Below are 27,116 nucleotides of genomic sequence, written 5' to 3' on the forward strand. Positions count from 1 at the left end.
TGCTTTGCTCCCTGCTGCAGTGAGGGGTCTGTGTACCCAAGGGTAACACTTCACACTGAACATCTCGTGGGATCCTCTTTGGGAAGTGAAACAGGGAGTGCTGCCTGCTCAGTGTCCATGTGGAGAGGCCTGGCATCGGGAATGAGGGCTGTTCTGGCACTGCCCTGGGACCTGCTGTGGCTTCATGTGGCTCTGGGTTATAGAATCCCAGAATGGGTAAGGCTAGAAGGGACCACAGTGGGGCTTCTGGTCCCACATCCTGGGTCAAACAGACCCATCCCACAGCACGGATCTGGAACAGCTCTAGTGAAGGAGACTCCACAGCCTCTCTAGCAGTCTGTTCCAGTGAGTGGTCACTTGCAAAATAAAGATCTTCCTCATGTTCAAGTGGATCTTCCTTCAGCTCCTGCCCATTGCCTCTTATCCCATCGCTGGGTCCCACAGAGCAGAGCCTGGTCCATGCTCTGAGCCATCCTTGCCGATATTTATGCACCGGCTCCTGTGCTGGCACCAGTGGCGGCGGGTGCAGCGGCCGCCAGAGCCTGCTCGGGCACGGGGCTGAAGCTGCAGCAGAGGCCGTACCAGGGGGCAGGATCTGGGGGCGGGGGGACTGGATCTAGGGACGGACAGGTTCTGCAGACGGGCAGGTTCTGGGGACAGCGCACGCCCACGGACTCTGTGCCCTCGCTGCTCGCAGAGGAGGCGGGCCCGCGGCCGGCGCGGCCCGGAGGAAGCGCAGCCCGGCCCCGCCTCACGCAAAGCGGCGCCGCCTCTACTTAAAGCGCGCCCGGAGCTGCTGCCGCCTTCTCCTGCCCGCCGGTCGCGCAGCCTCACCATGTCGGACCGACTGCCCTATAAAGTGGGTGAGTGCGAGCCTCGGGCCGGCTCCGCCGTGCTCGGCACCTTCCCCGGGCCGGGGCGAGCGCGGTGCGGGAAGTGCGGCCTCGGCGGCTGCGGCCCCGCGCTGGATGCGGCCGCGGGGGAAAGGACGGCGGGTCCTGCCCGCGGTGGAGCCAGGCCTGAGCCCCCTGTGCGCTGGGGGAGCGACAGCGGGGGAAGGGGGCTCGGGGGCGCGGCAGCGCCGGCTTCCCACTCGCGGTTGTGCCGCTCTCCCGGCCCGGCTGCCCAGTCCCTTCCCCGCTGCTCAGAGCCCTTGGCGGGAACAGGCTTAGTTCGGAAGGTGAAAGTATTTCCCATTCTGGGACCTTTGACTCATGTGCCCTGAAGGTTTTGGCGGATATTTCTGTAGACCTGAAACTTCAAAAGAACACCAGTTTTTATAAGGAGTTGGGTGTTCCTTGGAGGCTTCATTCAAAGAACATTAGTGTCTAAGGCTCAGATTCATAAATAATTTACCCTAGAGGCTCTGAACCTAAATTACTGCATGATATTTTTAAAGCAGCCCTGATAAAGCTACCAAGCCGTTAACAGGGGTAAGATTAAACCTCTTCCTCTTGATATATTTGTTTCTGTCGTCCTTTCCTTGCCTGTTTTCAGGCAGTTTTCAGTCCCATTGGTATACAGGCTGTGCTCCAGTCAGCTCTAGCACGTGCAATAGTTTCAGTGGCCCCACGCTTCGTTCTGCAGCAAAATGCAGTTAATGTGTCTGTATTAAACCCAGCAGTCTGACTCGGAGTTCTGGTGTTCTCCAGTGCTCTAAACAATCTCTGTTCATGAGGTAGGTGACAAAAAAAAGCATCTGACTATGGTCTAAATGGAATGGGGAACTTCTGAAATCTCTCAAAGAATCTCAAACCAAGTAAGAAGGAGAATCTGTGTTGGCTGGTGCTGCAGAGTTGATGCAGCTGGGCATTATCTGCTTGACTCTTGTGTTTTTAAGGCTGGGTTGGACATCCATGATGAGTGCAGTAAGCCTGTCAGAAGTCTCTCTTGTTTATTTTTTGCTGGACTTTTCTGCTGTAGATACTTTTTAGAAAAGTCAAAGTAGACTGGTAACCAAGATTACAGTCACTTAAAATCATTTTTCTGGATCCAGGGGGGAAGGACCAATGGGGAAGGACCTGCAGCTTTGCTGTGAGGAGGGGGAGCTAAGCTGGGTTCAGCTCCTGGTGCACTCTTAGGGAACATTCTCAGTGTGCCCTGCCCTACACCCAACCCCTCCCCGCATGCAGGTCAATACTGTGGAAGTCTGTCCCTATAGGAAGTTTTGGACTCTTTTTAAGTGTCTGTAAAAAGTGCTTAAGGCTATGGCTTACTGAATTCATGGACTTCAGGATGTATGGGCACTAGATCACAGTTGATATATAACCTCTTGCAGTAGCATGAGGGGCTGTTAGGTATGGTCTAAGCTTGTGTACCATAGCAAAGAACAAGGAAATAACTGGAATAGGGTCTGGTTTTTCTGCAACTCTGTCTCCCAGCTGTTGCTGGGTGTTCAGTTCAGCTGTTGCAGCCAGTGCCTACCCACAAGTGTGTGAACCAATACCAAAGTTTCAGCTTTTCAAACTCCGACACCTGTCCTGCTTCTCTTGCAGCTGACATCAGCCTTGCAGACTGGGGTCGCAAGGCCATTGAGATTGCAGAGAATGAGATGCCAGGGCTGATGAAGATGAGGGAGATGTACTCTGCATCCAAGCCGCTGAAAGGCGCCCGCATCGCCGGCTGCCTCCACATGACTGTGCAGACAGCAGTGCTCATAGAGACCCTCATCGTGCTGGGGGCTGAGGTAACGTGGCTCTGAGTTTCTCCCTCAGCTCTTGGGTAACCCTCTGCCAGGTCACTGCTCCTGCTTATGTAACACGTTATGGAATCCTGGCAAATGTCTGTGCTTTTTGGATGAGGCTGCAATCTCCACGTGGATGGATTGTCTTCTCTCCTTGAGCAAGAAGCTTGTTGCTTGCCCTCAGCACCTCTGGGGCGTGGGGTGTGTGTGTTTCCTGTGGACAAGCTGCGCTTTGAGTGCCTGTTGTGCCCTGGGCAGTGCCCACAGCTGCTCCCACGCAGCCGTGCTGTGCTCAGGCTTGCAGTGCTGTGGCTGCTCATGCTGCAGCTCTAGGGACTGCCTCCAGCACAGATTAGCCTGTATTAAGAACCCCACTCTGCCCTGGTAAAGTCAGCAAAATCTAATGAAGTTTACTGAGAGCTTGTGCTGGCCCTTCAGATGTGCAAGAAAAGAACAGGGATGCACTGTGGCTCAGGGACCGCGGGCTGGCACCTCCACTGAATTTTTTGTGTTACTAGGAACCAGTCACTCTCGTCCATATTAAAGTCTGAGATACTTAGAAGCCATTTACTGCCTTGTGTCCCATGCCTGACTTGCTGAATGAAATCCAGGCATCACAGTTGATTGTTTGCTGTAGAGGGCATGAGGAGAACCAGGTATCTGAGCACAATCTGCATTGCTTGTGTGCTGAGCAGTGAGCTGACTGGAATTTTGATGGATCATTAAGTATGTATATGATCTGAAGTTCCTTCTTCCTGCAGTTTGGCTGCCCAGAGGTGCCCTATGTAGGATCCCTCTCTGGGAAGAGTTAAGAATTGAGCAGTGTCCTGCTGATTAAAAGGCGTTGGGAGAAGGAGGAGTTTCCTCCATAGCAGTGAAGGTGTTTCCTCAAAAAGAGGAGGAGGTAGGTATGTACACTGTGCCAGGTTAGCCTGGGCAAGGTACATGCTGCTGTGCAGGTGTTCCCCAGCCTGCTCAGAGCTGTCCTGTGGTTGCAAATGATGCAGTGCTGAAGGAGAGCTTTGATGTGGAGGTACAGTCCTGGCTTTATTCCAGCCACTCCATGTGGTACTCCTGTCCCTCCGCAGGATTTAAAAGGAAGCAGTAGCTGTTGAAATTTGGAAAAGCTCCTTGCTGCTCCTGTTGGTTGCTGCATCTTAGTATGGCTGGCCTAGGAGGCAGCTGTGTGCTTCGTTAAACATTGCCGAGCTGCTTTAAGCTGAGCATAACCCCAGATCAGTGTTATATGGGATTCATCCAAGTCATTCAGGGGAGGTACCTGCTGAGACTTGGTTTCTCTAAGATGTGGTTGTACCTTTAAAGGCATGCGTTGCTGTTTTAACTCCTTGTCCTGATGCCTGTGGATTAGTTTAGGCTTTGAGTTTGGATTCAGCCCTGGTTCACCTGTTCTGTCAGAACTTCGGTGCCAGGGAGGGAGGAATGAAACTGATAAAATGATACCCCATGTAATGAGGATGTAGCTCACTGCAGCATAGTAACCTTGGTGTCCATTTTTTGGCTGTGTTAATAAGGATAGAATAAATACTCTGTGCTTCATAATTTGTAACAAAAAATAATCCTTTCCATAACCAATGATGTAAACACTAGGGTCTGAGCTCATCAGGTGTTGCAGTTATTCTAGGCTTTATGTCACTACCACAAGTCTGTATCAAGTCTGAAGTGTAAACAGTATATAGGTATTCTGTATGCTTTGAATGTCATGACACCTCCTGATGTCACCTCTGCTGGTATGGGGGGAGCTTGCAAAAACCTAGGTGAGGAGGTGCAGCTTTAGGTTATGGATTCTGTTTTCCTGTGCTCCTTTCAGGTGTGTTTTCATGACAAGTGTTGGTAGTGTAGGCTGCTTCCTACTGCACCCTTTACTTCAAAATGTCACTTTTTGATCAGGTGGGATGAGTATCTGAGAGCAGGCTGGGTGGTTGTGCCTTATTGCCCTCTCTACTCAAGCTCTGTAACCAGTGAACATGCAAATAAATAGCTGTCCGTCAGCCCTGTGGGGAGCAGAGGGTATGTGGCTCTGGGAAGTGGTGCTGTGAGTTGCAGTAGGTATGCAGATCCTTTTCAATGCAACTCAGCAACATGCTGTTGCTTTTCTAGGTGCCTGAGCCTAGTTATGAAATCTGAGGAAAATACTTAGCTCAGCTGGAAAAGCTTCCATGACTGGAACACAGAGTGGGAGGTGGGTGAGCATAATCTTAGAGAATGCCTGCATTGAGTGTAATGTTTCGGCTGCATTTCTGACTCTTGTGAGTGCCAGCAGGTGTGTTGCTGCAAGTCCATACCCTCAGTGGACACTTGCTGTAGGGCTGTTCTGAAAACCTGACCTTTATTCACCAAAACTTCCCAAACCCACCTTGTGGGCACCCTGTGCCTGTTGGGCACCCCTGAAGATCTGAAGTATGCTCTGGCTGTCTGGGAGAAGTGCTTGTGAGCAAGGAGATGGCTGAATATATGGCACAATTAAAGCTCGTTCACATTCTCTCCATGTGATATTATTTTCCCTGACTTAGACACCCAGTTCTCACCTTATCTTTGTAGAGCTACTGAAAGAGGCAGGAATCTGCACTAATTTCTTTCTGCTCTTGTTCCCTTTTTAAGTCCTATGTTTGATAGAGTCCCGATATCTCAGAACTTTGTTCAGCAAACAAAACTTGGTTGTTTTCCAGGTACAATGGTCAAGCTGCAACATTTTCTCCACTCAGGACCATGCTGCAGCTGCTATTGCAAAAGCTGGTATCCCTGGTAAGTTTTCCATGTTCTGGTTTGGCTGAGTTGGGCTGTACTGCCTGTTCCTGCTAAATCAAACTGTACACATCAAGATCTGAGCAAGCTTGCAGATAGAAACAGCCCATCAGAAGCAGTGTTTTTTACAAACCAGGACATTTGATTCAGGCTGTGTTGCATCAGCCTGTGCACAGGTCTCCCAGCAAAGGCTGCTGTTGGGCTCTGTTAGATCTCATTAAGATGATGGAATGGGCTGGGTGATGAAATGGAGTGGTGTGTAGGTGTGTGCAGCTGGATGTGTTTAGTGCTTTCCAGCAAGCTCTGTGCTAAATAGGGATTGGGAACAGTAAGGGAACTGCCACGTGCCCTGTCACAGTGGCACGGTCAACACCCAAGATATTTTTAGAATAGAATTAGCCCAGCTGTTTTCCTGCCTAATATCCCTTAGGTTCTGTATCAGGATGCTGCTGTCTTGTTACTGTCAGGTTCCAATAAGGAGCAATTCCTCATGGATCAGTATAAATACCTGAAGCTGTCTGCTGTGTAATTCAGCTGAAGGAAATGTAATCCTCAGTGCTGGGAACTGAGCCCAGCTGTTGGCAGAGGCTAAATTTGGTTTCTGGCAGTCTGCTTTGGAAGGGGTCTCTCATTTCTATTATAGTTAGTTATTGCCACAGGTCTTTCCCTAACTGTGGCACATTCTATGGCAACAGAGTGATACCTTCATCAGCTCCTTTGGCACTACCAACTTCAGGCATTGCCTCTGGTGTGGGATGTCAGAGGGCCACTTGGGATTCTTTAGATGTTGGGTTCTCTTCCTCACTGCTTTCAACACACAAAACTCAACTGAAGAGCCATTTACAGGTTGAGTGTTTGTCAGAGTGTGTGACCATTGCCCTCTGTATGCTTATTTTTGGAACTTGCTCTTTTTGTTAATATTGTGCTTCACATACTGAATTTATGAGACCCTGGTGGGGTGTTGGTCCTGTGGCTTCAATATGAGATCCTGACTCACAGTGCTTCAGAATAGGCAATTGCATGATTGGCTCTTCATGGCTCAAGCAGTTTTCTGCATAAACAGTCAAAACACAACAGTTTAGCCAAATGTTTGGGTCTTTAAATAATGTGCCCATAAGTGTTTGAGTGGCTGAGTACTTCTGAGGATTGAGTATAGCATGAAGACAGTACAGATGCCTGGAAAAAAGCAAATCCTAGTGGTTGCCACATACCAGTGGTGGCAGCCTGTTGCTGGGGCTGTACTGACATAGAAATACAACCTGATTAGAGCAGATGAGGCACCTCAACTTGGATTTTAGGGCTGGGCTAGAGAGACTAGAATTTAAACTCGGAGTTGAAGAGTTTATATTCTGCTGCTTAGCTCATGCTGAAATCTGTCCCTCTTTTCTGCTGTGCTAGAAAATGCTGTGGTTGTGTATTCGTTTATCCGTATCATTATGTCCAGTGGCTATTTCTAATGAGTGGGGTGCTGTGGATGTGAGTCTGCTTTAGTTTGCTTTGTCTTCTCCTTTTTAACATGGAAGAAGAATAAGGAGAACAATGAAGTCTCAAAATTTTGACCATGTTTGTGGCCTGGAACAGTGATTATTCTGAGGTCTGTTTTTCAGTGCAGATGTCCTTGCTGGCCTGCAGGCACAGATAATCATCTGTCTGTCAGCTGCTACTGGGAGCTGCTGATGAAATCTTCCTTTGGCTGCTTCACTACATGCTGAGTAAGAAACTGGCTAATGGTTTGTGTTTGTTCCCATGCAGTGTTTGCCTGGAAAGGGGAGACAGATGAGGAATACTTATGGTGCATCGAGCAGACCCTGTACTTCAAGGATGGGCAGCCCCTCAACATGATTCTGGATGATGGTGGAGATCTTACCAACCTAGTTCATACCAAATACCCACAGCTGCTGAAAGGTGACTTGTGTTTTGTTTTGGCAGGCACAGTTCTGCCTGGGAGGCTGTTTGGGTGGGGGATGTGTAAAAAGAGGTGGGGGAAGAGGGACAGGCATGTACAAACTGGCTGTGAAAATTCCTTACAGTTCAAGACCAGAATTTCTTACTTGCAGGAGCTGTTCCCACCTCTGCTCTGTAGCTGCAGTGACCTGTCCTGGCCATACTTCACTGTGCCCATTACCTGAGAATGACCACTAGTTAGTTCTGCTGTCATGCCAAAAGCTTCCTGAAAGAGGGCTCTGTTCTAGAACTGCTCAATGTCTGTTTGCAGTTAACAATTTTACATTAATGCATTTCTTACCCATTGCCTTAGTGCAGTTCTGAATGAAGTCATGACCACCTGTAGCTTTCTGTGGAAAATGAACAGTTTTCTATCTTAAATACTCATTCAGTTTGTCAGTGAAGATGCTGATGAAGTCAGGAGCTCTTGCTTTGATTTGCCTTCAGTGCAAGTTAGTAAAACTGATCAGTGTAGTGTTGCTAGCATGTGTTTATGCAAAAGATTTATGTGAAGGAAATTTGACATGACCAGGCTGATCTGTGCCTGGTAAGTATTTCAAACTCTCCTTAGCCCTGCCAGTGTCCATCAGCTGTGCTGCAGCAAGATGTGTGCCCAGGGTTGTTAAGGGGCACATTTGGTCTGGGATGTGAAGGAAATTGGGTGGTGATACAGTGGGGTGTGTTGGTGCTTTTGTAGAGGGGAGTTTGCTGTAGAAGCCTGCTGGATCAGCTCTCCTCTGACTCATGCTCTGCTTTAGTAGGAAGATAGGAGGAAAAAATCTGAAGGTGGCAGGCTGTCAATAAGGCTGTTTGTGGGGAGTCTGGGACTCTGCCCTTCATCCGTGTGCTGCTGCAGGTAGGGGCACCAGAAAGAGGGAAACTTTCTCTGCGACAAGCCTCACTTTGTCCTTCATCCTCAGCCTGATGTCACCCATAATCCAACACTCAACATCTTTGTGTTATTTAAACCTTGATGAAAGGTTTTCATTGGTCTTTGCTCAGCCTCTCTTCCATCAAAGTTTTGGTGCTTCCTGGGTTGCCTCTTTGTGATATGCATGACCTCTTGCTTTTCCCAGGTTTGATGCCCAGGAATACGATTGAATACAATTGGTCATCCCTCTCTGTCTTCCTGGTGTTGTCAGAGGCCAAAGAAAGTATTTCCTGTGTTCATTCTCGGTTTTGCAGGGTTTTTTCACCTCCATATACACCTTAGTTGGTGTCTGTTTCCAGAGGTACTTGAGCTGAGCTTCTTTCACACTTTCAGCCCTCCTGTTGTCCTTCTTTCTCCTCTCCAGCCCTTTTCACCCTCTTGCCAGTCTTGTGCTCCCAGTAGAGAAGGCACCAGTATAATACAGTGCAGTAGGACAATGGCTCTTGAACTGTCTCATGTTTTGACATACATGTGTAGCCTGCCTCTGATAAAAAACATCCCTGTCTGGGTTTGCTTCCTAAATTCATAGAAATTACTCTTCCTCTGGGGTTTTAAAAGAGTCTAGGGAGGATGCAATGTCTGTCAGGGTTTCCTTTCCCAAAATGTGTGGCTGTCTGCATTGGCTGTAGTTAAAAAGCTTCTTGCAGCAGTTCAGTAAAAAGACTGATTTCTGTAGAGGATGACAAATTTGATCTGTTTTACCTTCCATTGCTCCTTGGAAACAGAAAAACTTCCAGAATGGGACTCATGGAGTAGAGTCTTGATCTCCTTAGTCTGAGACTGTGCTTAGCCTTTTGCTGCAAAGTCTGTTTAAATGAAGAAGTGTACCATCCAATTTTGATATCTTATAGCTAACAGAGGCTAATATATCTTAAGGGCTTGTGGGTAAATCTGACCTCTCTGGCAGTGGAATGAGAGTGACCTTGGAAGAGCATGCACAGTGTGTGGATTGTGAGCATGGGAGACATTTTGGCATGAGGCAGCTGAAAATGCCATTTGCCATTTAAAGGCTGGATACGTTTTCTGGGCTTATTTCAGAGGGAATTGTCTTCCATGCTTCAGTTACTTCTAATTTAAATAATTCGGACCTAGTGTGCAGCTAACAATTGAAAGTAGTATTGCTTCAACTAGGAGATGAGTTAAATGTGTATGTGGAACTGCTCAGTAAGCTTCCTCTCTCCTGAAGTGTGCCTGCAGTTAGAGGGCAGAATGGCCTTTGTACTGTTGGCTTATTCCATTAAGCCAAATGCCCTTAATACCAAGATAAATAAAGGAAGAAAGGGGGAAAATGAGAACTGACCAATGGGGAAAGTCAGCTGTGCAAAAGCCGAGTGTGGGGAAGACTGGCTCGCTGTGATTCATTGATCAGACTTGCTCTTTGTTCAGGTGACAAATACAGGTCTGAGCATTTAGCAAGGTTGTGTCAGTTTGATTCAAACTTGTCCATCCGCTGCGAATGGCACCTGGGGCACTGCTGGAGTGCCTCTAGGGAGGGGAAGATGTTGGCATATGGGATGTGAGGTCTGCTTAGTGTCGTGGAAAAATCTGCTAAGCTCAGGACTCTCACCTGGAGACCCTTTGAAGGATGAGGAGTGTGTCTCTTGTTTGCCAGATACACAAGAGGTGAGAGGGCAGGTTTGAAGTGGAGGTTCCTGCTGTGATCTCCAAAAGCTTTTCTTCAAGGGGATGACTGTCCATGATCCAGGCAGTTCTGGAAACTGATGCTTTTGGGAGATTGTCAACAGATCCTCCATTTCTCTGTACACAGGGTTGCACTGTGAACTTTAAACTCTCCTTGCTCCTCTAAGCAAGCCCTAAATATGCCAAAGCCTGGATGCGTTCCCTCAGCAGGTGACCATCAGGGGAGCGGGGCTGTTGAGGGCTCTGTGGTAAGATAGAAGTGGTGGGGTTCAGTCAGCCTAATCACAGAATGGTTTGGGTTGGGAGGGACCTTTTAAAGGCTGTCTAGTCCAACCTGCCTGCAATGGGCAGGACAACTTCAACTCAGGTTGCTCAAAGCCCTTTGAACATTCCCGGGGATGGGACCTAGAGCACTTCTCAGGGCAGCATATTCCACCCTCGTTGTAAAAGAAAAGGAAAAAAAATAGGTATCTTATATCTAGTCTGAATCACCGTCTTTCAATTTAAAACCATCCCCCCTTGTCTTGTTGGAACAGGCCATGCTAAACAGTGTGTCCACATCTCGTAAGCCCATTTCAGGTATTAAAAAGCTGCAGTGAGCTTTCTGGAGCCTTCTGCAGTTAATCAGCCTTTTCCCTTCTAGTGCTGTTGGTCTCATTTCCTTCATGTGCTACAGAGTGGTATGGGAAGCAGGAGGGTCTCATGGCTCCATCTCAGGCTCCACTGGGGAATCTGTCCAAGTTCTCTTGTGAAAACCATGTTGAATTGCTCTCAAGAGTTTCCTGCCTGGGCTTGGACCAGCTCACAGCTGGATTTTTTGAGGAGTGAGGATGGATTTGGACTAGATTTGGCATCTGAGTGAGCAATGCCCTAGAGCCAGGAGGACCAGTTGTGTCATGGGTGGCATCACCAGTTAGTTGGTCAAGGGAGGAGATTGGCCTGCCCTGCTCTGGGCTTGGGCAGCCTCACCTTGAATATTGTGTGGTTTTGGTCACTGCAATATAAGAAAAATGTTAAACTATTGGACAATGTCCAAAGGAGGGACACAAGGATGGTGAAGGACCTTGAGGGGAAGCCATGTGAGGAGTGGCTGAGGTGTTCAGCTGAAGGAGACTGAGGGGAGAGCTCATTGCAGTTACAACTTCCTTGTGAGGGAAGAGGAGGAGGCTGATCACCGTGACCAGTGACAGGATTCCAGGGAACAGCTGGCACTGCCCAGGCTCCCCAGGGAATGGGCCCCGAGGCTGCCAGAGCTCCGGGAGCGTTGGGACAGCACTGCCAGGGATGCCCAGGGTGGGGCTGTTGGGGGGTCTGGGCAGGGCTGGGGCTGGGCTGGGTGATCCTGGGGGTTCCTCCCAGCCCAGGATATGGTGTGCGTCCGTGCGGGCTGGGCAGAGGGGGGAGCCCCGGGCCGCCAGCGGAAGGGGGGAGCCCCGGGCCGCCAGCGGAAGGGGGGAGCCCCGGGCCGCCAGCGGAAGGGGGGAGCCCCGGGCCGCCAGCGGAAGGGGGGAGCCCCGGGCCGCCAGCGGAAGGGGGGAGCCCCGGGCCGCCAGCGGAAGGGGGGAGCCCCGGGCCGCCAGCGGAAGGGGGGAGCCCCGGGCCGCCAGCGGAAGGGGGGAGCCCCGGGCCGCCAGCGGAAGGGGGGAGCCCCGGGCCGCCAGCGGAAGGGGGGAGCCCCGGGCCGCCAGCGGAAGGGGGGAGCCCCGGGCCGCCAGCGGAAGGGGGGAGCCCCGGGCCGCCAGCGGAAGGGGGGAGCCCCGGGCCGCCAGCGGAAGGGGGGAGCCCCGGGCCGCCAGCGGAAGGGGGAGCCCCGGGCCGCCAGCAGAGGGCGCTGCGGCGCCGCGGAGCGCGGCCGCGCCGGGGCCGGAGCTGAGGCCGATCCCGGCCCCGATCCTGCCCCCCCGGACAAACCGACCCCGAGGGGCTGCGGCAAAGCATCCGCCTGCCTTCCCCCGGAGCCGGGCACAGCACCGGCAGGTGCGTAGGTGTGTGGCTCTGAAGCACGTCCTCTGGTGTTCCTGCAGTTGTTTGAGGGCTTTCATCTCGTCCCTTCTCTCTGGGAAGGGATTGTTTAACATAAGCCTCTGGGGGGATGCTCCCAGCACCTGGATGGCCTGGTTTGCACAGCACTGACTCCAGCTAAGGTGAATACTTTTATTCCTCCCACAGGAATTAGAGGTATTTCAGAAGAGACAACCACTGGGGTTCACAACCTGTACAAAATGAAGGCCAATGGGACCCTGAAAGTGCCAGCTATCAATGTGAATGACTCTGTCACCAAGGTAATACAGACAGAGCCCTTCTGCAGTGTTCTGCTCTCTGACCAGCTTGATGTTGGGATATTGTCATTGCCATGAAGGTATTCATTCTCTTGCTGAGCTTTTCCTAAACCGGTTCTGAATGGTGATTTCCACCCTCCTTAAAGTGAGACCTTGATGTCATTTTAAATGCCTTGTTGTCAGGACATCAAGGATTTGGGTTTTTTGTATGTAAGGACACGCATTCTTCTGCTGTTTTATAATGTGAACACACTTTTGGAGAGGACTCCTGGGCACAGTCAGTACCTGTGGCAAGGAGCTTGTCCTCGCTCGGAGTAGCTTAAAGCCCCCAGGCAGGTGTGAGATACCAGCTGGAATTGAGAGTGTGACCTCCTTGAGCTTGTGCTGGTAAAGGTTGGTTGGTCAGCCTATGGCTGATCTCAGTGAGCAGCAGATGCAAAGGAGAGGACAGGAGGGAGATATTTATCCCTTGCTTAGCTTTAGTACTGCTTCCAAGATAAACCCTGGTGAATTGAGAATGAAGTGGAATGGTTTTTAAAGGGTGGTGGTGCTTTTTGGCTGCAGATGAATTATAGTGGGAATTAATGGTGTACTACATGTTTATGCATCTTGATGTTTTTTTAAATCTAGTTACTGAATCTATTTCAAGTTCCCATACAGACCTTATCCTGTTGGGTTGGCAGTTCTCATGTTTGGCCTGCCTTCTCAGCAGTTTGCTGTCTCCTTTCTGCTCACTAAGATGCACCTGACACTTCATAGGTAGTGAGGCTGGAATCCAGTTAATGTTGAAGGAAGTTCTTCACATCCTTTTCACCCAGATTTGTGCCAGTTGCATAATAATTATTAGTAATGTTTGGTGGACTGGGAATTCAGATGTTTCTAACAAAGCCCTTGAGGCGATTTGGGATTCCAGTGCCAAGCAAGTGCTTGTTTTCAAGTACTGTTTGGTATTTATATAGTACAAGATTTGTACTAACCACAATTACAGATCTCTGGGAAAATGTGCAACTGAGCTGACAAATTCTGCTCTCCCAGTTTGATATTTGCAGTTGGTGCCAGGTTCCTGTGCTAACACTTGGAGAGAGAAGGCAGGCACAGCAGCCAGCTCTGTTCTTCCCCTCTGCCACTCAAATGTGTTTTGGGTGGGGCAGATGTCTGTGTCCAGCACTGTACTCTTACCTGCATGGGAATGCACAGACACCTGGGAGGCTTTGACTGCATTTGGGGGGTTTGGTGATGAGGAATCAAATCTGACCATGTTTTTTTCCTCCATGCTGCAAGGAAAGGACTAGGAAAGAGGGATACCAACTGGCACTAGCTCTAGAATTTGAAGGATTGGTAACACAGTTTTCTCATGTATTAATGGCAGCTATGCCTCTGGTAATGGTTATAGGCACTGAGTCAGGAACTTCTGGATCTGAGATATAATTTGTTACACTTTGGCCAGTTTCTGCCATGAGCAGTTTATCCCATTTCTGTTCATACTTACAAGAACTGCAAGTGTTGTGGATGTGCTTTCCACTAGACCAGATTGCTGCCTCTGGGAGTTTAATCTTAGGATTGCCTGTAGCAGACAGTGCTGTGTTAAGTAAAAGCGAGAAGGATTGTTGCCCTAAGGCTGTAGAAACCCAGGACAGGCTTTAAAACCAAAATTTTGCTGTGAATGGAGATTTTTTAGTATTGCTTCCTTGTGAAGCACAACACAAGAGTAGTAGCCAGCTTCTTTAAAAATTCTTGGTCTCTGTAACTCCCCAAATAATCAAATCTGTTTGTACAGCCCCTCCTCCTGGTCAAAACAGAAGGCTCCAGAAGAAGAAGGAGCATTACAAAAATCACAACAAGGTGTGTTTGAGTTTAGGAAGGTGTTCAAGGGGTGAGGTAGTATTTGATATCTGATTTATCTGGGCACTTTTGCTTGGAGGGTCTGGCTATTAACGTCAGTGTTACAGTAGGAGGATGTTGTGTGATGGGCCATGAGGAGATGAAATCCAGGGCGTCCTGGTTGCAGTGACCGTTACTGTGAATGACTGCTTGCTGAATTTTTGCAAGTCTGAGAATAGTGAGTGACAGTGTTAGGGTAACTTGACAGTGTTAGGGTAACCCTTCATGGGGAAAGATGTAATTTGGATCTTCTGGGGCTGCAAGAACCAGTTGCTCCTGGTTGATGTGGGCAGCTTGCTGCTCTGCAGGCTGAATGTGTCTTGTAAGATGATATGCTGCTGGTGTGTTTTGCCTTGCTGTGGCACTTGGTTCAGTTCATTGTCTGATAAACAGCAGCAGGGAACTGGTGAACATCTGGTTTAAGAACTCAGACCTACATTGGTGTGAAAGACACTCAGGTTACCTCTTACAAATTTTTAGCAAGTCCAAGCCCTGGTGAGTAGATACAATGTATTTATTAAATGTTTCTCCCCATGTTGAAGCCCATGTTCAATATAGCTCCATAGACTGAAACTGGATGAATAAAAACATCTAACCAGGTTGTCTGCTTCCTGTCCCTCATGGTGGTTAAAGTATTTAAATTACTCTCCTATTACTTGCACATAAGTCCATTCTCTTTATTTAAGGAAATTTCACTTGAGTGGCTTTCATCTGTTCTGAAACTGCTCTGTTTTCTCCCTCAGAGCAAGTTTGATAACCTTTATGGCTGCAGAGAGTCCCTCATCGATGGCATCAAGCGTGCCACAGATGTCATGATTGCTGGGAAGGTGGCAGTGGTGGCAGGATATGGGGACGTGGGCAAGGGCTGCGCCCAGGCCCTGCGGAGCTTCGGAGCCAGAGTCATCATCACCGAAATCGATCCCATCAACGCGCTCCAGGCAGCCATGGAAGGTGGGAGCTGAGCAGAGCAGGAACTGGGGCATCTGACAGGGTCTGCGTGTCAGTGTAGAGCAGTAAATAAGAGCTGGCCAAAAAAAGGTTCAGTGGGTTTCAGCCCTGTCCTTACTGAGGTACAGTTGAATCCAGTTTAACTGTAGGAATTCTTTCCTTGCAGTTAGGGAAGGAGTTTGTTACTAGAGGCCTTGAAGGTGTGCTAGGAATCAAGGATTCAAGAGACCGTGGGAGGAGGTAGGGCTGAAGGATTGTCCTTGAGTTATGCAGTTCTGATCTCCCGTGTGGGATAAGGCTTGACTGGAATTAAAACATTAAAAAATACCAGACCTTACCCTCAATAGGTTTTTTTTGAAGAGCAGTGCCATGTCCTCTGTCTTTCCAACTGAGCTCAAGGCATGCTCTGGAGCTGTTCTCTTCTGTGGGTGCCTCATGTAACTGTGCCTTTTGGTATCAGTTTATCCCATTTCTGTTCATACCTGCCAAGAACTGCAGGTGTTGTGGGGACACTTCTTTTGCAAATTTGACCCCCTGAATCCAGTCTGAGTGCTGCGCCAGACTGCACAGATTGAATACACAGATCCACAGATTTGAAAAGGGTGAGGGATGGATGGTTTCTGTGCCCTGTTGCTGTTTAGCAAGACCAATATCCCACTTCCTTGCATCATTTCTAGGCTAGGTGTGGGCAGAAACTTTTGACTCATTCTTTCTCTGTACTTTTCTACTTCTAGTATTGTGCCCCACTTGTTAACAAATGTTTGTGGTCGTGTAGAAAAGTAACATTTTCTCTTTTCAGGTTATGAAGTTACAACCATGGAGGAGGCCTGCAAAGAGGGCAACATCTTTGTCACCACCACTGGCTGCACTGACATTGTGCAGGGCAGGTATGGCCAAGCCACTTGGCTTAGTGAAAGCATACCTGTACAGTTAGATTTCATTTTTAAAATACAATCATAATCTGTCAGCAGTTAGCACACAGTCTGACTTCTGGACACCAGAATTTAGCATTAATTTAGTAAGAAATTAAGTCTTTGGTCAGTTTGGTTGGATGTTGCCACATTGCAGTTGTTCCTGGCTTACGGAATGTAATGATGGAGAAACAAAAAGAAAGGTAGATTGAATTTTGGAGATTGAGAGTATCAAGGCTGAATTCTGTGTTAGGCCAGACAAATGTGAACAGAAGAGGAGGCGGGTAAAGGTTCAAAGTGATTCCATCTGTGGGTATGTATCAGCAGCTGAAACCAGCCTGTTCTCAGTGTATTGCCCTGCAGTGTTTAGTTACTGCTTCTTAGATCCCAGTTTATAGCCCCAGCTCCACACAGACTCCTTGCTTGTTTTGCCATGATGACTGGACATGTTGTAATGGAAGATCAGATTAGGTGGGAGGAGATGTAAAACTTCTGGGAACTTCAAAGTCATGAGGAAAATTATTTCTTCTGTGTAAGAAGGAGAATAACTGCAGGTATTTGTTTTGACCAATCAAACAAAAGGTTATTAATTTTCATACTGGGAAAATACTTACTTGAGAGAAAGTTTTTATATCTTTGGGAAATGTCCTTCCCTAGAAGATGGAAAGTCTTTTCCAGTAGACTTACCATGCCTGGAGGAGTTACCAGCCCCGCACATCTTGTGAGAGTCAATGCAGTTACTGAGCTGGGCACTTGTCAGGGCTGTGGATTGGAGCATCTACTGAGGGAGAAAACTGTGTGCATTAACTTTTGATACAACTTTTTTTTTTACAGGCATTTTGAGCAGATGAAGGATGATGCCATAGTGTGTAATATTGGCCATTTTGATGTGGAAGTTGATGCCAAATGGCTGAATGACAATGCAGTGGAGGCAGTGAATATCAAACCTCAGGTAAGGCAGCCTTTCCACAGGCTCTCCTGCTGGGAAAAAACAGTAGCTACGCAGTGTCCTTTTCTAGAGAGTATTTCTCTTCAGCTTCTTTGGTGTTTCTAGCTTGGAAGCCACTGTTGCTCTGGTCAGAATGCAGATTCTGCTAAGCTGGGACAAGCTGCACATGATAGTCTTGGGCTGGCATGAATGAAATCATTTCCAACCAGTGCCCAAGGCCCTCAGGGTGATCTCTGGGGAGAGGTGCCTGGTATGGGTACCTCTTCCTCCATGTGTTCCCACTTCCTTGAGAGACAAGAGCCTACCCTCAGTGTTGGTTGTAGAGACAGTTAATTGAGCCATTCAGCCTTGATGTTTGGGGCAGGGGCTATGCAAATGTGCTTGCTTTGATAGCCCTGAGCTGAAAACAATGCCATAGCTCAGCTTCCAAAAGCAAGGTAGATGAGAAATACAGAGCAGACCATTAGCCACCCTATAAAACTTAAGAGCAGAGCCCATAGGTTGCCTGGTGCCTGATTTGAATCTCCTGTTGTGGAGTTTGCTCATGTACTGCTCTGCAGCAGAACAGTCATGGTCCTAAGGGAATCTCAATGGAATGACTTTTGGGATTCTGTGAAGGTTTGAAAAAATTCACACCTCTTTGTTTTCAAAGTGTGGTGTGCTTTTTTAATCTATTCTGAAATTGAAGCCTTAGGAAAGCCTACCTGGTACTCTTCCAAACTGGAGTTTCTCTTCCAAACTTGGTGGCTTCCTTTTAGAAACCTGTGTGGGCAGACCGGGCGGGATGTTTTACCCTTGCTCAGCTTGCATGCCTGCCATGTATTTGTGTTAAGCTATGGCTATAGCTACACAAGGAAAATCAGAATCTGAAAATTTCAGCTTTTCAACTGTGTGTCTTAGAGCAGAGAAACAAAACTGAACTAGATCAAAACTGTTTTGTCACACCAGCATTGAGGGAGAACCATAAAGCAAACCAGGTTTTATCTGACTTGGTGAGGGACTTGTGGTTACCTTTTAAAGAGGGAGTGCCCTTGCTGATAGCAGGATTTTGGGATAGGTTTTATGCTTTTTAATAACACCACACACAAACATGCTTCTCAGATCTCCATCTGCCCTTCCAATTTTCATAACTGTGGCTTATTGGCCACCTACATCAAAGTCTTACTAAGCACCTGTGAAAGGTATGTTGGGTCACTTTGCACAGCCTTAACCAGGTCTGGAGTTACACCCTCAAGTTGTCACTGTGTTCAGGTTTGTTCTTGCCCGTGCCCTTAGTGGAGCTGACTCTGCTCAGCAGCTCTTCTCCTAGAGGAGCCCACAGGTACCTGCCTGCTTTCTGCTAGCTCAGGTTCTTTTAAAACTAAACCTTGGACTGATTGAAGAATAAACATTGTTGAAGATTTAAGTGGGTGTTAATAGGGCACCATACAAACTCCCTGCACAGAGGCAGTAAATCCCTTTCTAAATGATTTGCTTTGAGGAGCCCGTCTGGCATTGATGACAGAGTGCAGTGTGGTCCCAGGTATGAGAGTTGTAACAAGTTTCTGGTTTAAACAAAAATAAAATTACCTTTTGTAAAGGATGGAATTGGGGTCAGGGTTAATGGATCAATGCTGAAGAAATCTAACTTTCCAAATATTCAGATTTTTACTGAAACCTGGCAGCTTCTTTTCTTATCCTGAACCAGAGAGGGGAACATAGTACAAGAGCAAAATTCCCTGACTTTCTATGAGGAACATCTCTCTTGATGAGAGGATTAATGCCAGGGCTGAGGGTGGTTACCTTCAGCTGGCGGTACAAAGTAATTGAAACTGTGTCCAGCATGAAAGTTTCAGTACCAATGCTGGGCTGATATAAGAGATGTTTATTACTTTAATAAGAAAAACATCTTACTGTACCATTGTGACTGATGTGTTGCTTTCAGAGGACAGGTAAGGAGGAAATAGGCTTATTACTGAAAAGCTGGCAGGTTGGTTTGGCTCTGGGTTTGCACTGCAGCCCTCCTCAGCTGTGTTTGAGTATCAGACACTGGCCTGCAGCACAAACTCAACTCGAGAGGGCAAGGAAAGGTCAAGGTCCATGAACTTTGGCTTTTAAGTTATTCCTATATGATGTGAAGGGAGGTGCAAAGCAGCCAGAAAGTCCAGAGCCAAGTAAATTCCAATGGGAAAAAGGAGGAGGCATTTGTCTAAGTGTGGAGAGGAGCTTATTGCTTGGGTAATTTGAATTCTACTTCTGGAGCAGTTTATGGAGCTTACAAATCAGCCTATTCTATCTGCTTGTATACAAGATGTGTTTCCACAGTACTGACTTAAGCCTCTGCTGGTACCACTACTATTTCATATTTATTTCTGTGCATTCATTTTGCATTTTCCATGTTCCCCTGTGCGTTGAATGACTCCTGTCAGCACAGGTTGCTGCAGTTGTGGGGTTCTATGCACGAACCAGCAGCTGTCCAGGGGCAAGTTGTGTGGATATTATGTAAGGATATAAGATTTTGACACCTAAACCACCCAATTCAGACTTCAAAACTGAAATGCTACTTTAACTGCTCAATTATCTTTTCAGTAGTTCAGTCTCTAAATACAGTGTTTGTTATAAGTAACACTGTAGCTGTTCTCAGGTTTTTTCTCGTTCTGCTTCCCATCTGGTTCCTTCTTTTGTTACTTCCTCCCATAATCTCGTGATGGCCCATATGGTGTTTTCTGGGTGGACTGAGCACTGGTCACTGCTGGTCCACAAGGGAGAATTGCCATCCAAAATAATAGCTGCAGCTTCTCAGGGGAGATCATTCTTATCCCACCTGCTGAGTGCTTTTGGGCAGGAGAAATCAAGGCTGATTTAGGGCTGCTCTTTCAGGTGGTTACTGCCTGCATGTGTTGTGCTGAAATGATAATAATCTGTCATGTGAACCTGAGAAGCAGAAAATGGTGCTGTGATTGAAGCATAGCTGGGGCAAGCAGGTGGAGGCACACACCTGCTCTGAAGGCAAAATACCTATTACAGAAAACATGGCTTATATTGGTTGCTCTTGGCACCTCTGCTAAAGTCCTGCACAAGGATGATTTTCAGAAGAGGGTATTGTTACAATTACAGCTTCATCACGTGTGGCTTTTAGCTTACATGCTAAAGCTTTAAGAACAAAATTGAAAATTGTGTTTTGCTTAAATAACTTGTAGCTTCTGAAGTTTAAATACAGCTGTGAGGAAGGATCCTTTTAGGTCTGTCACAGATGCTCTGCTGTGCTAGCAGAAGATAAATGGTCTGAAGCATTAGGCTTTGTCAGAGTTGGTTGCTGAAAAACTTATGTTTTAAGTATTTCCAAAGTGCTCCCCAAATGCTTGGTATGAAGTGAGTAATCAATACCAGTTAACACTGAATATTCTTGTGACTTATGGGCCATGTTGGTGTTTCACTATTGCTTTAATATTGTAACCTCCTCTAGGGTGAAGGCAGGGCAGGGAGGAGCTAATGAGAGGAAAGGAGAAGCAGAATTAAGTTTAACATTGCAGGAGTCCAGTCTGGCCCAGGCAGTTGGGGCACACGTTAAGTGACGTTATCTCCTGAGTTGTGTGGGACAGTGACATTATCTGTGTCCTGAGCTGTGTGGGACTCTCACAGCTGGGGCCCTGTCTCCTTAGCACATCTGAGCCTGGATTCTGTGTGCCGAGTCCTGCTGTCCCTGGGGTGGCTCGGGGAGGTTCATCCCTGTGGTCCTTCAAGAGCAAAGCAGGGTACACCAGAGCCAGGACAGCTGTTTGTTGTATGTATTGGCCTTGCAGAGGTGGGAACAGTTCCAGGGGACCCTCAGCAGGCTGAGGGCTCCACCTGTTACCTGTGTTAGATGCCAAGGCTCTGGACTGCTGCATGCAGAGGTGTTCCCTCTTCCCTGTCACCACACACCAGTTGTGACCAGTGGGTATAGATGAACTGGGATTTCCTGCTAGCAGCACATTCCCATCACAGCTGGCTGGGACTACACTGGCATGTGGAAAAGCCAGCAGAGTTGGAGAGCTGGTTCAATGAATGGGAGAGCTGGTTCAATGAATGGGAGAGCTGGTTCAATGAATGGGAGAGCTGGTTCAATGAATGGGAGAGCTGGTAAAGTACAAAGCAGATGCCAAGGTGCATGTGCTGTGAAGCCCAGGGTTGCTACAGGCTTTGCAAACACCAGGGATGGAGAGAGGGGTGTCTGTGTTCTACCTGAATTGCTGAGGGGCAGGGAAGCCCCCTGACCCCCCAGGTTTGCCCCGTGTCTGACGTGGCCCTGCTGCTCCCACAGGTGGATCGCTACACCCTGCGCAACGGCCGCCACATCATCCTGCTGGCCGAGGGCCGCCTGGTCAACCTGGGCTGTGCCATGGGCCACCCCAGCTTCGTCATGAGCAACTCCTTCACCAACCAGGTCCTGGCACAGATCGAGCTCTGGACCCACAGTGACAGATACGCCGTAGGGGTCCACTTCCTGCCAAAGAAGGTGAGTGACAGCCACACATTGGTGCTAGTAAGGAAGGCAACTTGAGGTGTGGCTTTGTTGGTGCTTGAACTCATTTTCCTGCTGAAGGTTTTTGTTGCAGAGTGGTTCTGTCCTTCAGGGGATGTTTGGCTTTGAACGTGCTGGGTGTGAGCGGGCTGTTCTTTTATGTGCAGAACTGGGATTTGCCTGTCCAGTGACAGAACATCCAGGCACTTCTTGACTTCTCTAGGTGCTGGGAAGCCCTGTGCTGCCTCGTGGCAGTTGGAGAGCTTCTACCAACTGTCGGAACTCAGAATGTCCCACAGACATTCTCGGATGTTCCAGACCCAGGTCAAAAGCATCTGAGACCCTGGCATGCAGCCAGAAACCCCTGTGGCTTTGAATCTGACCCATGGAACAGTTTACCAACTTTGCAGGAAGAACAAGAAGTCACAAAAGTTTAGATATTGTAGTAGAAGTAGTCACGAAGTAAAGGGTAGGATTTCTGAGTGCTGTACAGGGGGGTTTTAAGCCTTGTACGCAGGGGTCCAAGTTTTGTACATGGGGGTCAGGAGTTCTAAGATGGAGGGACTTGGGTGTGCCCTGTCCTCTTTCTTTCTCCTTCCTAACCTCCATGTCTTTGGTGGTGTTGGCACTCACAGATTGGTTTAGAGTAGAAAGTCACCATTCAATATAGATAGTAGGCATTGGAGAAAAAGCATAAACATGTAGTACGTAATATATGATATAAAAGATGGCACCAGCCCCCTGGGAGGGCAGAGTGCCTTTGTCTGAGCTGCTGAACAGGCCACAGCAGTTCAGGGAGAAGAATCTTGTAGATAACCAACAATAAACAACCTTGAGAACAGACAACAGAAGACTACTGAGTCTTTCTTCGAAGGCACGGGTTGGAGGAGGGACTTTTCCATCTTTTGGGGTCACCCCAATCCGGGGGTGAAACCCCACAACCAACCAGCTTGTTCCTTCTACAAACCTGTCCAGCGGCAAAGTGTAGTGGGCAGAGTTGAAGCCGGAGTGAAACTGAATCCCTTTTACTGTGGTTGATAGAGTCTTGATCCCATTTAAGAGAGCTTATCACAATCTGGTCCTAATAACTTCACAAAATATTAATGACAGATTTCCTCAAATTTCCCTTTAAACTTATCTCTGCATTCTTTGTTCTTGGAAAAGTCTGGATCGTGTCACAGCTTGCATATTCCTTTTAGAAAACTAACATGGTTTTAATTTTCCAAAACAAGCCTGAGAATTTGAGATGGTTCATGGAAAAAGATGCTGGAGTTAAATCCCACTGCTCTTGGAGCACAACCAGGTGTGAGAGTAGATTTGAAAATACTTTCCATTTGGGAAGTAGAATGTGTATGTTTGGGCTTACTAATGTTTTCTGAAGAACTTAAGTTTATGAACTCATCAGCTAAGGATCAAGCAAAGCATACCAGAAATGCAGTGTAGGAGTGGATCAGCAAACTGCCACGATTTTGTCTTCAAAGTAACAGTCTTATTGACAGTTCTCTTGAAAATAGATCCCAGAGTTGCTGATGTGACTTCATCCTCTCGCTGAATAACAATTTTTCGTAAGCATATTTGAACTGGAAATACATAGAAATGAGAAGTAATGCCCCAAGTAATTAAATATGAATTTGCCTGTTAGGGGAGCATATGGCAGTGATCTCCTCAGGTCCATCCACTGTGACAAAACACTTTTGACCCTCTGTGCCTCACAGAGGGCTTTATTCAAAGAATAAAGCAGTCACCTTGTCAGAAGCAACAAAAGAGCTTTCTGTGATAATTTTCTGGGTTAATGCCTTTCCTTGTTCTGTGCTATTGCTTTGAGGTCCAAATGCAAGACTTAAAAATTACCAAGTACCTCACACTGCAGTTTCTTTGACTGCAAGAATATTGCTTTGATTGGCCATTACAAATGTGCACACATTTCTGCAACATGTGTTCCTGGAAATCCAGGAAACCTCTTGTCTCTTATGTTCTTGGCACCAAATCTGTCCTGCTTAGCTTTGATTTTAAGGTGAGAATGTCTGCTTACCTTCGTCTAAATTTGTGTGTCTCTATGTCTAAGTCTTGAAGTCCCCAAGCTGAAGCAGCTGTGAAACAATTGATCCCTGCTGCTGCTTGAAAACCTCATCTGGGAATTGTCAGGGACTCAGTTCCTTTTCAAGTGGGTGGAATCTGTCTTAAATTCACTGGAAATACACCTGTGAGAGCTTCACACCTCTGTCTAATCAACCACATGAGAATACAATTTCTAACCCTCCTTTTTTTTGTTTCATGGCATCCTGACAGGATGTACTAGGCTTAAATACTTGTTTCCCTTCTAAACACGGACCTTCCCCTTAGGTTTTCTTTCTTTCATGGTTTACCTGACTCTTTGGTGGATTTCATGGTTCACTGCCACCATTTTAACCATTTCCCCTTAGGTTTCTGATTCTGTCTTGTCGCCTTTGGCTGTACTGGTTCCCTAAAGGCAAGGGAAAAGGCCCACAGTGGTCACTGTGAGCAGGCTGAGCTGCAGTGAGTTACCCTCTGTGCAGATGGAGCTTTTTACCTGGCTCATGGCATGGCATTACTTCAGGGTAGTGGCTTTGTTACCACAGGCTCTTGGAGGGGGAAATCCAGGACTAGTTTTTGAATCATTTAGGTCCTGCTAGTTCACAAGCTGCAGGTTTGGCCCTTGATTGTTTTGTTGATCTACTGCCCTTCAGTTATATTGCAGCCTTTCATGTCTATTTTAGTATGAGGGAAATATTGCTGGTCTTCTCTGTGTTAGACTTACCTTGTATCTGTTTACTCTGCAATGATTGCTGGGTTTTTGCAGGAATTATAAATGATCACACTTGTCCTTGATCCCTGCTTGTGCTGTCCTTTCTACCTGTGAATGTCCCCTGTGGCTGTACATCCCCCTCTGACACAGCAGCTTGGTCAGCATCCTTCTGTTTGCTTTCTGATTCTCCTGTACCTGCTCTTGGAGCACTTAACTGCCTTCTCACTTTATCCATTTTTTCAATTTCTTGCATTTACATATCTGCCTGACACCTCTAGGATAGAGAAATTATATCAACCTTTCTGTGCTTGTGTCCTACAGCCCACCTTGGTTTATTCTTCATGAAGACAGTGCCAGTAGATACCAGTAGTCTTGCTGAACTGGAGAGTCTGGAATGAATTTCATTATTCGTGTGCCCTACAAATAATGAAATTATTCATAATTATCCCATTATGTGTGGGATATCTGGAGAAGGCAAGAACTTTTTTTCCAGTATTAGGACTTACATAATATTTTAGAATGACAGTGTAGTATGTCCAGGTGTCTTTGTAGTGGAAACTTTATCATTTTACCAAACTGGGTATTCTTTTATCTGAAGACTTTGATCTCTCTTCTTTGCTTGCTGGATGGATGTGAATGTGTAAATGAGATTGAAATGGGTTTGATTATATAAAATTTTGTCTCATTTAACCTGACTCTGTCGAAAGCACAAGGCTCTTCCATGTGAGTGCAGGCCTGCGCTCAAACAGGTGAGGGATGTTGGCAGGAAGAAAGCTTTGTAAGTGTAAGTCCCCCTTGTTGCTGCTGTTGGTTTCCACATATTCGTTTTGCCCTCTGGACTGTGACTTCTTGAACTAATAGAATTCTGTTCTAATGTTCTTATCTCAATGTTTTGTTTTCCAGCTGGATGAAGCTGTGGCTGCTGCTCATCTGGACAAGCTGAGTGTGAAGCTGACAAAGCTGAGTGACAAACAGGCCAAATACCTGGGCTTGTCCAGAGATGGGCCCTTCAAGCCAGACCACTACAGATACTGAGCAGATGGCACTACCCAAAGACCAAAGTGCAGGGATACAACCTTCCAAAGCTCTTGTGTGTGCTGGGCTTCTGAGGACAACCCTTTTGCCATTTTCCTCTCAGTGCTGCACAACTCCTCCTTTTACCAGGGAGCCTTCAGAGCCCTGTCAGTGGATGAGGACCACTGACTCCTGGAATTAGAATTGGTTACTTAGCTAATATCTCAGTGAAAAGGATCCTGTGCACCTTTTGTTGGTTTGTAATGCTCCAGTAAGGGGAGCAGGACAGAAGGTGGCTAAATGAGAATGTGTAGTCTTGCCACACAAGTGGCTGACAGCTTTGAACAGGCTCACCATGAGGTGGGGAACGGTTTCTGCAGGCAGATGCTTTTGCCATGCCCTGCTCCAATCAGGTAAATCCCAGTAGAGACTGGCAGTGTCAGGCCCTCTCCACAGCAGTGCCCTGGTAAAGTGCATATTGTGAAACTGGAGGAAATAGGATATGGGTTGCTTGGTCTCCTTGCTATAAAAGCAGCTCAGCCTCCTGTTCAGAGATTAGAGCTGGAGCTTTTTCCTGGGTTAATTTACTCCATTGGTTTTGGTCAGAACCAAGACCATTTTGTGCTTCTGCCATACCAGCTTGAGGAGGGGTGAGGCAAGAGAGACTTTTAGCAGCCTTCAGGAGTGTTGTGAGCAGCTGAGGAGCCACTGAGGGGATCATTTGGTTTAGGGGCCTTGTTCAATCCTCTACAGACACCAGCAACACACTGCTACCCCCAACTTGATTTCTCTGAGTTGTCATGTCTGCTGTATCACGTTTGTCACTGACTTCAAGTGCTTTTATTAAAGATTTGACTGTGGCCTGACTTGTTTTGTGCAGTGAGATGTTTTGGGGTTTGCCATGGGTTTGTTTACCTTTGTGTGCTCTTTAAGCTACTGAAAACATTTGATGTACCCACGTGGCGTGTCCTCAAGGCAAAAGCTCTTTCTGTGGCTGCTCTGCATCTTGTGCTGGGGCTGGGAAAAGCTCCTTTTCAGGAAATATATGAAGGGCTGAATCTTACAGGATGGTCACTCTGCTCACACAGGATTATCTCCAAATGCCATGGAAGCTCTTTCTTGCCACTGTCCTCTGCAGACCTCTCTGTTTCTGGATGTGAAAAGATAAAAGGTTTGGAATGATGTTGCAAAGTTCTTGAAATTCTCAGATTTGTGCCCAGACCTCAGTGATCAGTGGTGAGGAGTGTGAAGTGTTGGAGGAGGAAACAAAAGCGATGAGTAAAAAAGATGTTGCTCAGTGTTCAGCTTTTTTCATGGTCTTGTTTTGCATTGACCTCTAAAAAGCACCAGTTTGAACTGAATTAGGGTCCCACAGGGGCCCCATAAATGACTCCATAATCATTAATGGTGATTATCCTTCAAGAGACACCGCAGTGGAGTACACATCTAAATGTAGGTGATGTGCACCTTGTGCTTGTGGCACTGAGTAACAATGGTGCAAAATGTCACTGTGGTAGAACAAGTGCAGTAGGAAAACAAGGACTGCTGCTATCCTTATTCCTTTGTTTCCACTACTTGGGCTTTGGCTTCTCAACCCATTTCACAGCTGAAATCTGCTATGCTGAAGTGTAAGGCTATAATTCTGCTCTTGGATCATGGGTTCCTAAAATTCAATTAGGAAGGGCCACCTGGAGGTCTCTGGTTCATCCCTGTCCTCACACCAGAGCCGTGCTAAGATGAACTTGCCCAGGAGAGTTTCAGTTGTCTTGGGTCAATCACATCATCTCCTTAAGCTTCTCTCCAGAATGTGACCACCCTCTGGTGAAGATATTTTTCTGTACATTTAACTGGAATTTCCTGTGTTACAGCCTGTGCTTCATTTTCTCCCTCTGTGCCTCTGGGAAGGGGCTTGTTCCATCTTC

General features: G+C 47.3%; 1 protein-coding gene across 1 annotated transcript; it reads left to right on the forward strand.

Annotated features, from left to right (window-relative positions):
- Positions 1–711: 711 nt before the first annotated feature.
- On the forward strand, positions 712–26,060 carry AHCY (adenosylhomocysteinase). Its single transcript, XM_038159165.1, has 10 exons — positions 712–863; positions 2,496–2,686; positions 5,371–5,446; positions 7,199–7,351; positions 12,132–12,244; positions 14,866–15,073; positions 15,870–15,957; positions 16,816–16,933; positions 21,213–21,407; positions 25,084–26,060. Exons 1-10 carry the CDS (start codon positions 836–838, stop codon positions 25,213–25,215), a joined length of 1,302 nt encoding a protein of 433 aa, XP_038015093.1. The 5' UTR covers positions 712–835; the 3' UTR covers positions 25,216–26,060.
- Positions 26,061–27,116: the final 1,056 nt, after the last annotated feature.

The sequence above is a fragment of the Motacilla alba genome, chromosome 20 (genome assembly GCF_015832195.1).
Source record: "Motacilla alba alba isolate MOTALB_02 chromosome 20, Motacilla_alba_V1.0_pri, whole genome shotgun sequence".
Lineage (NCBI taxonomy): Eukaryota > Metazoa > Chordata > Aves > Passeriformes > Motacillidae > Motacilla > Motacilla alba.

Excerpts from the sequence above, each read along its gene's own strand:
- AHCY (XM_038159165.1), top strand. The coding sequence starts at position 836 with ATGTCGGACCGACTGCCCTATAAAGTGG. Across the intron at positions 12,245-14,865 it reads TGAATGACTCTGTCACCAAG|AGCAAGTTTGATAACCTTTA; the intron begins GTAATACAGACA and ends TTTCTCCCTCAG. Across the intron at positions 16,934-21,212 it reads CAGTGAATATCAAACCTCAG|GTGGATCGCTACACCCTGCG; the intron begins GTAAGGCAGCCT and ends CTGCTCCCACAG.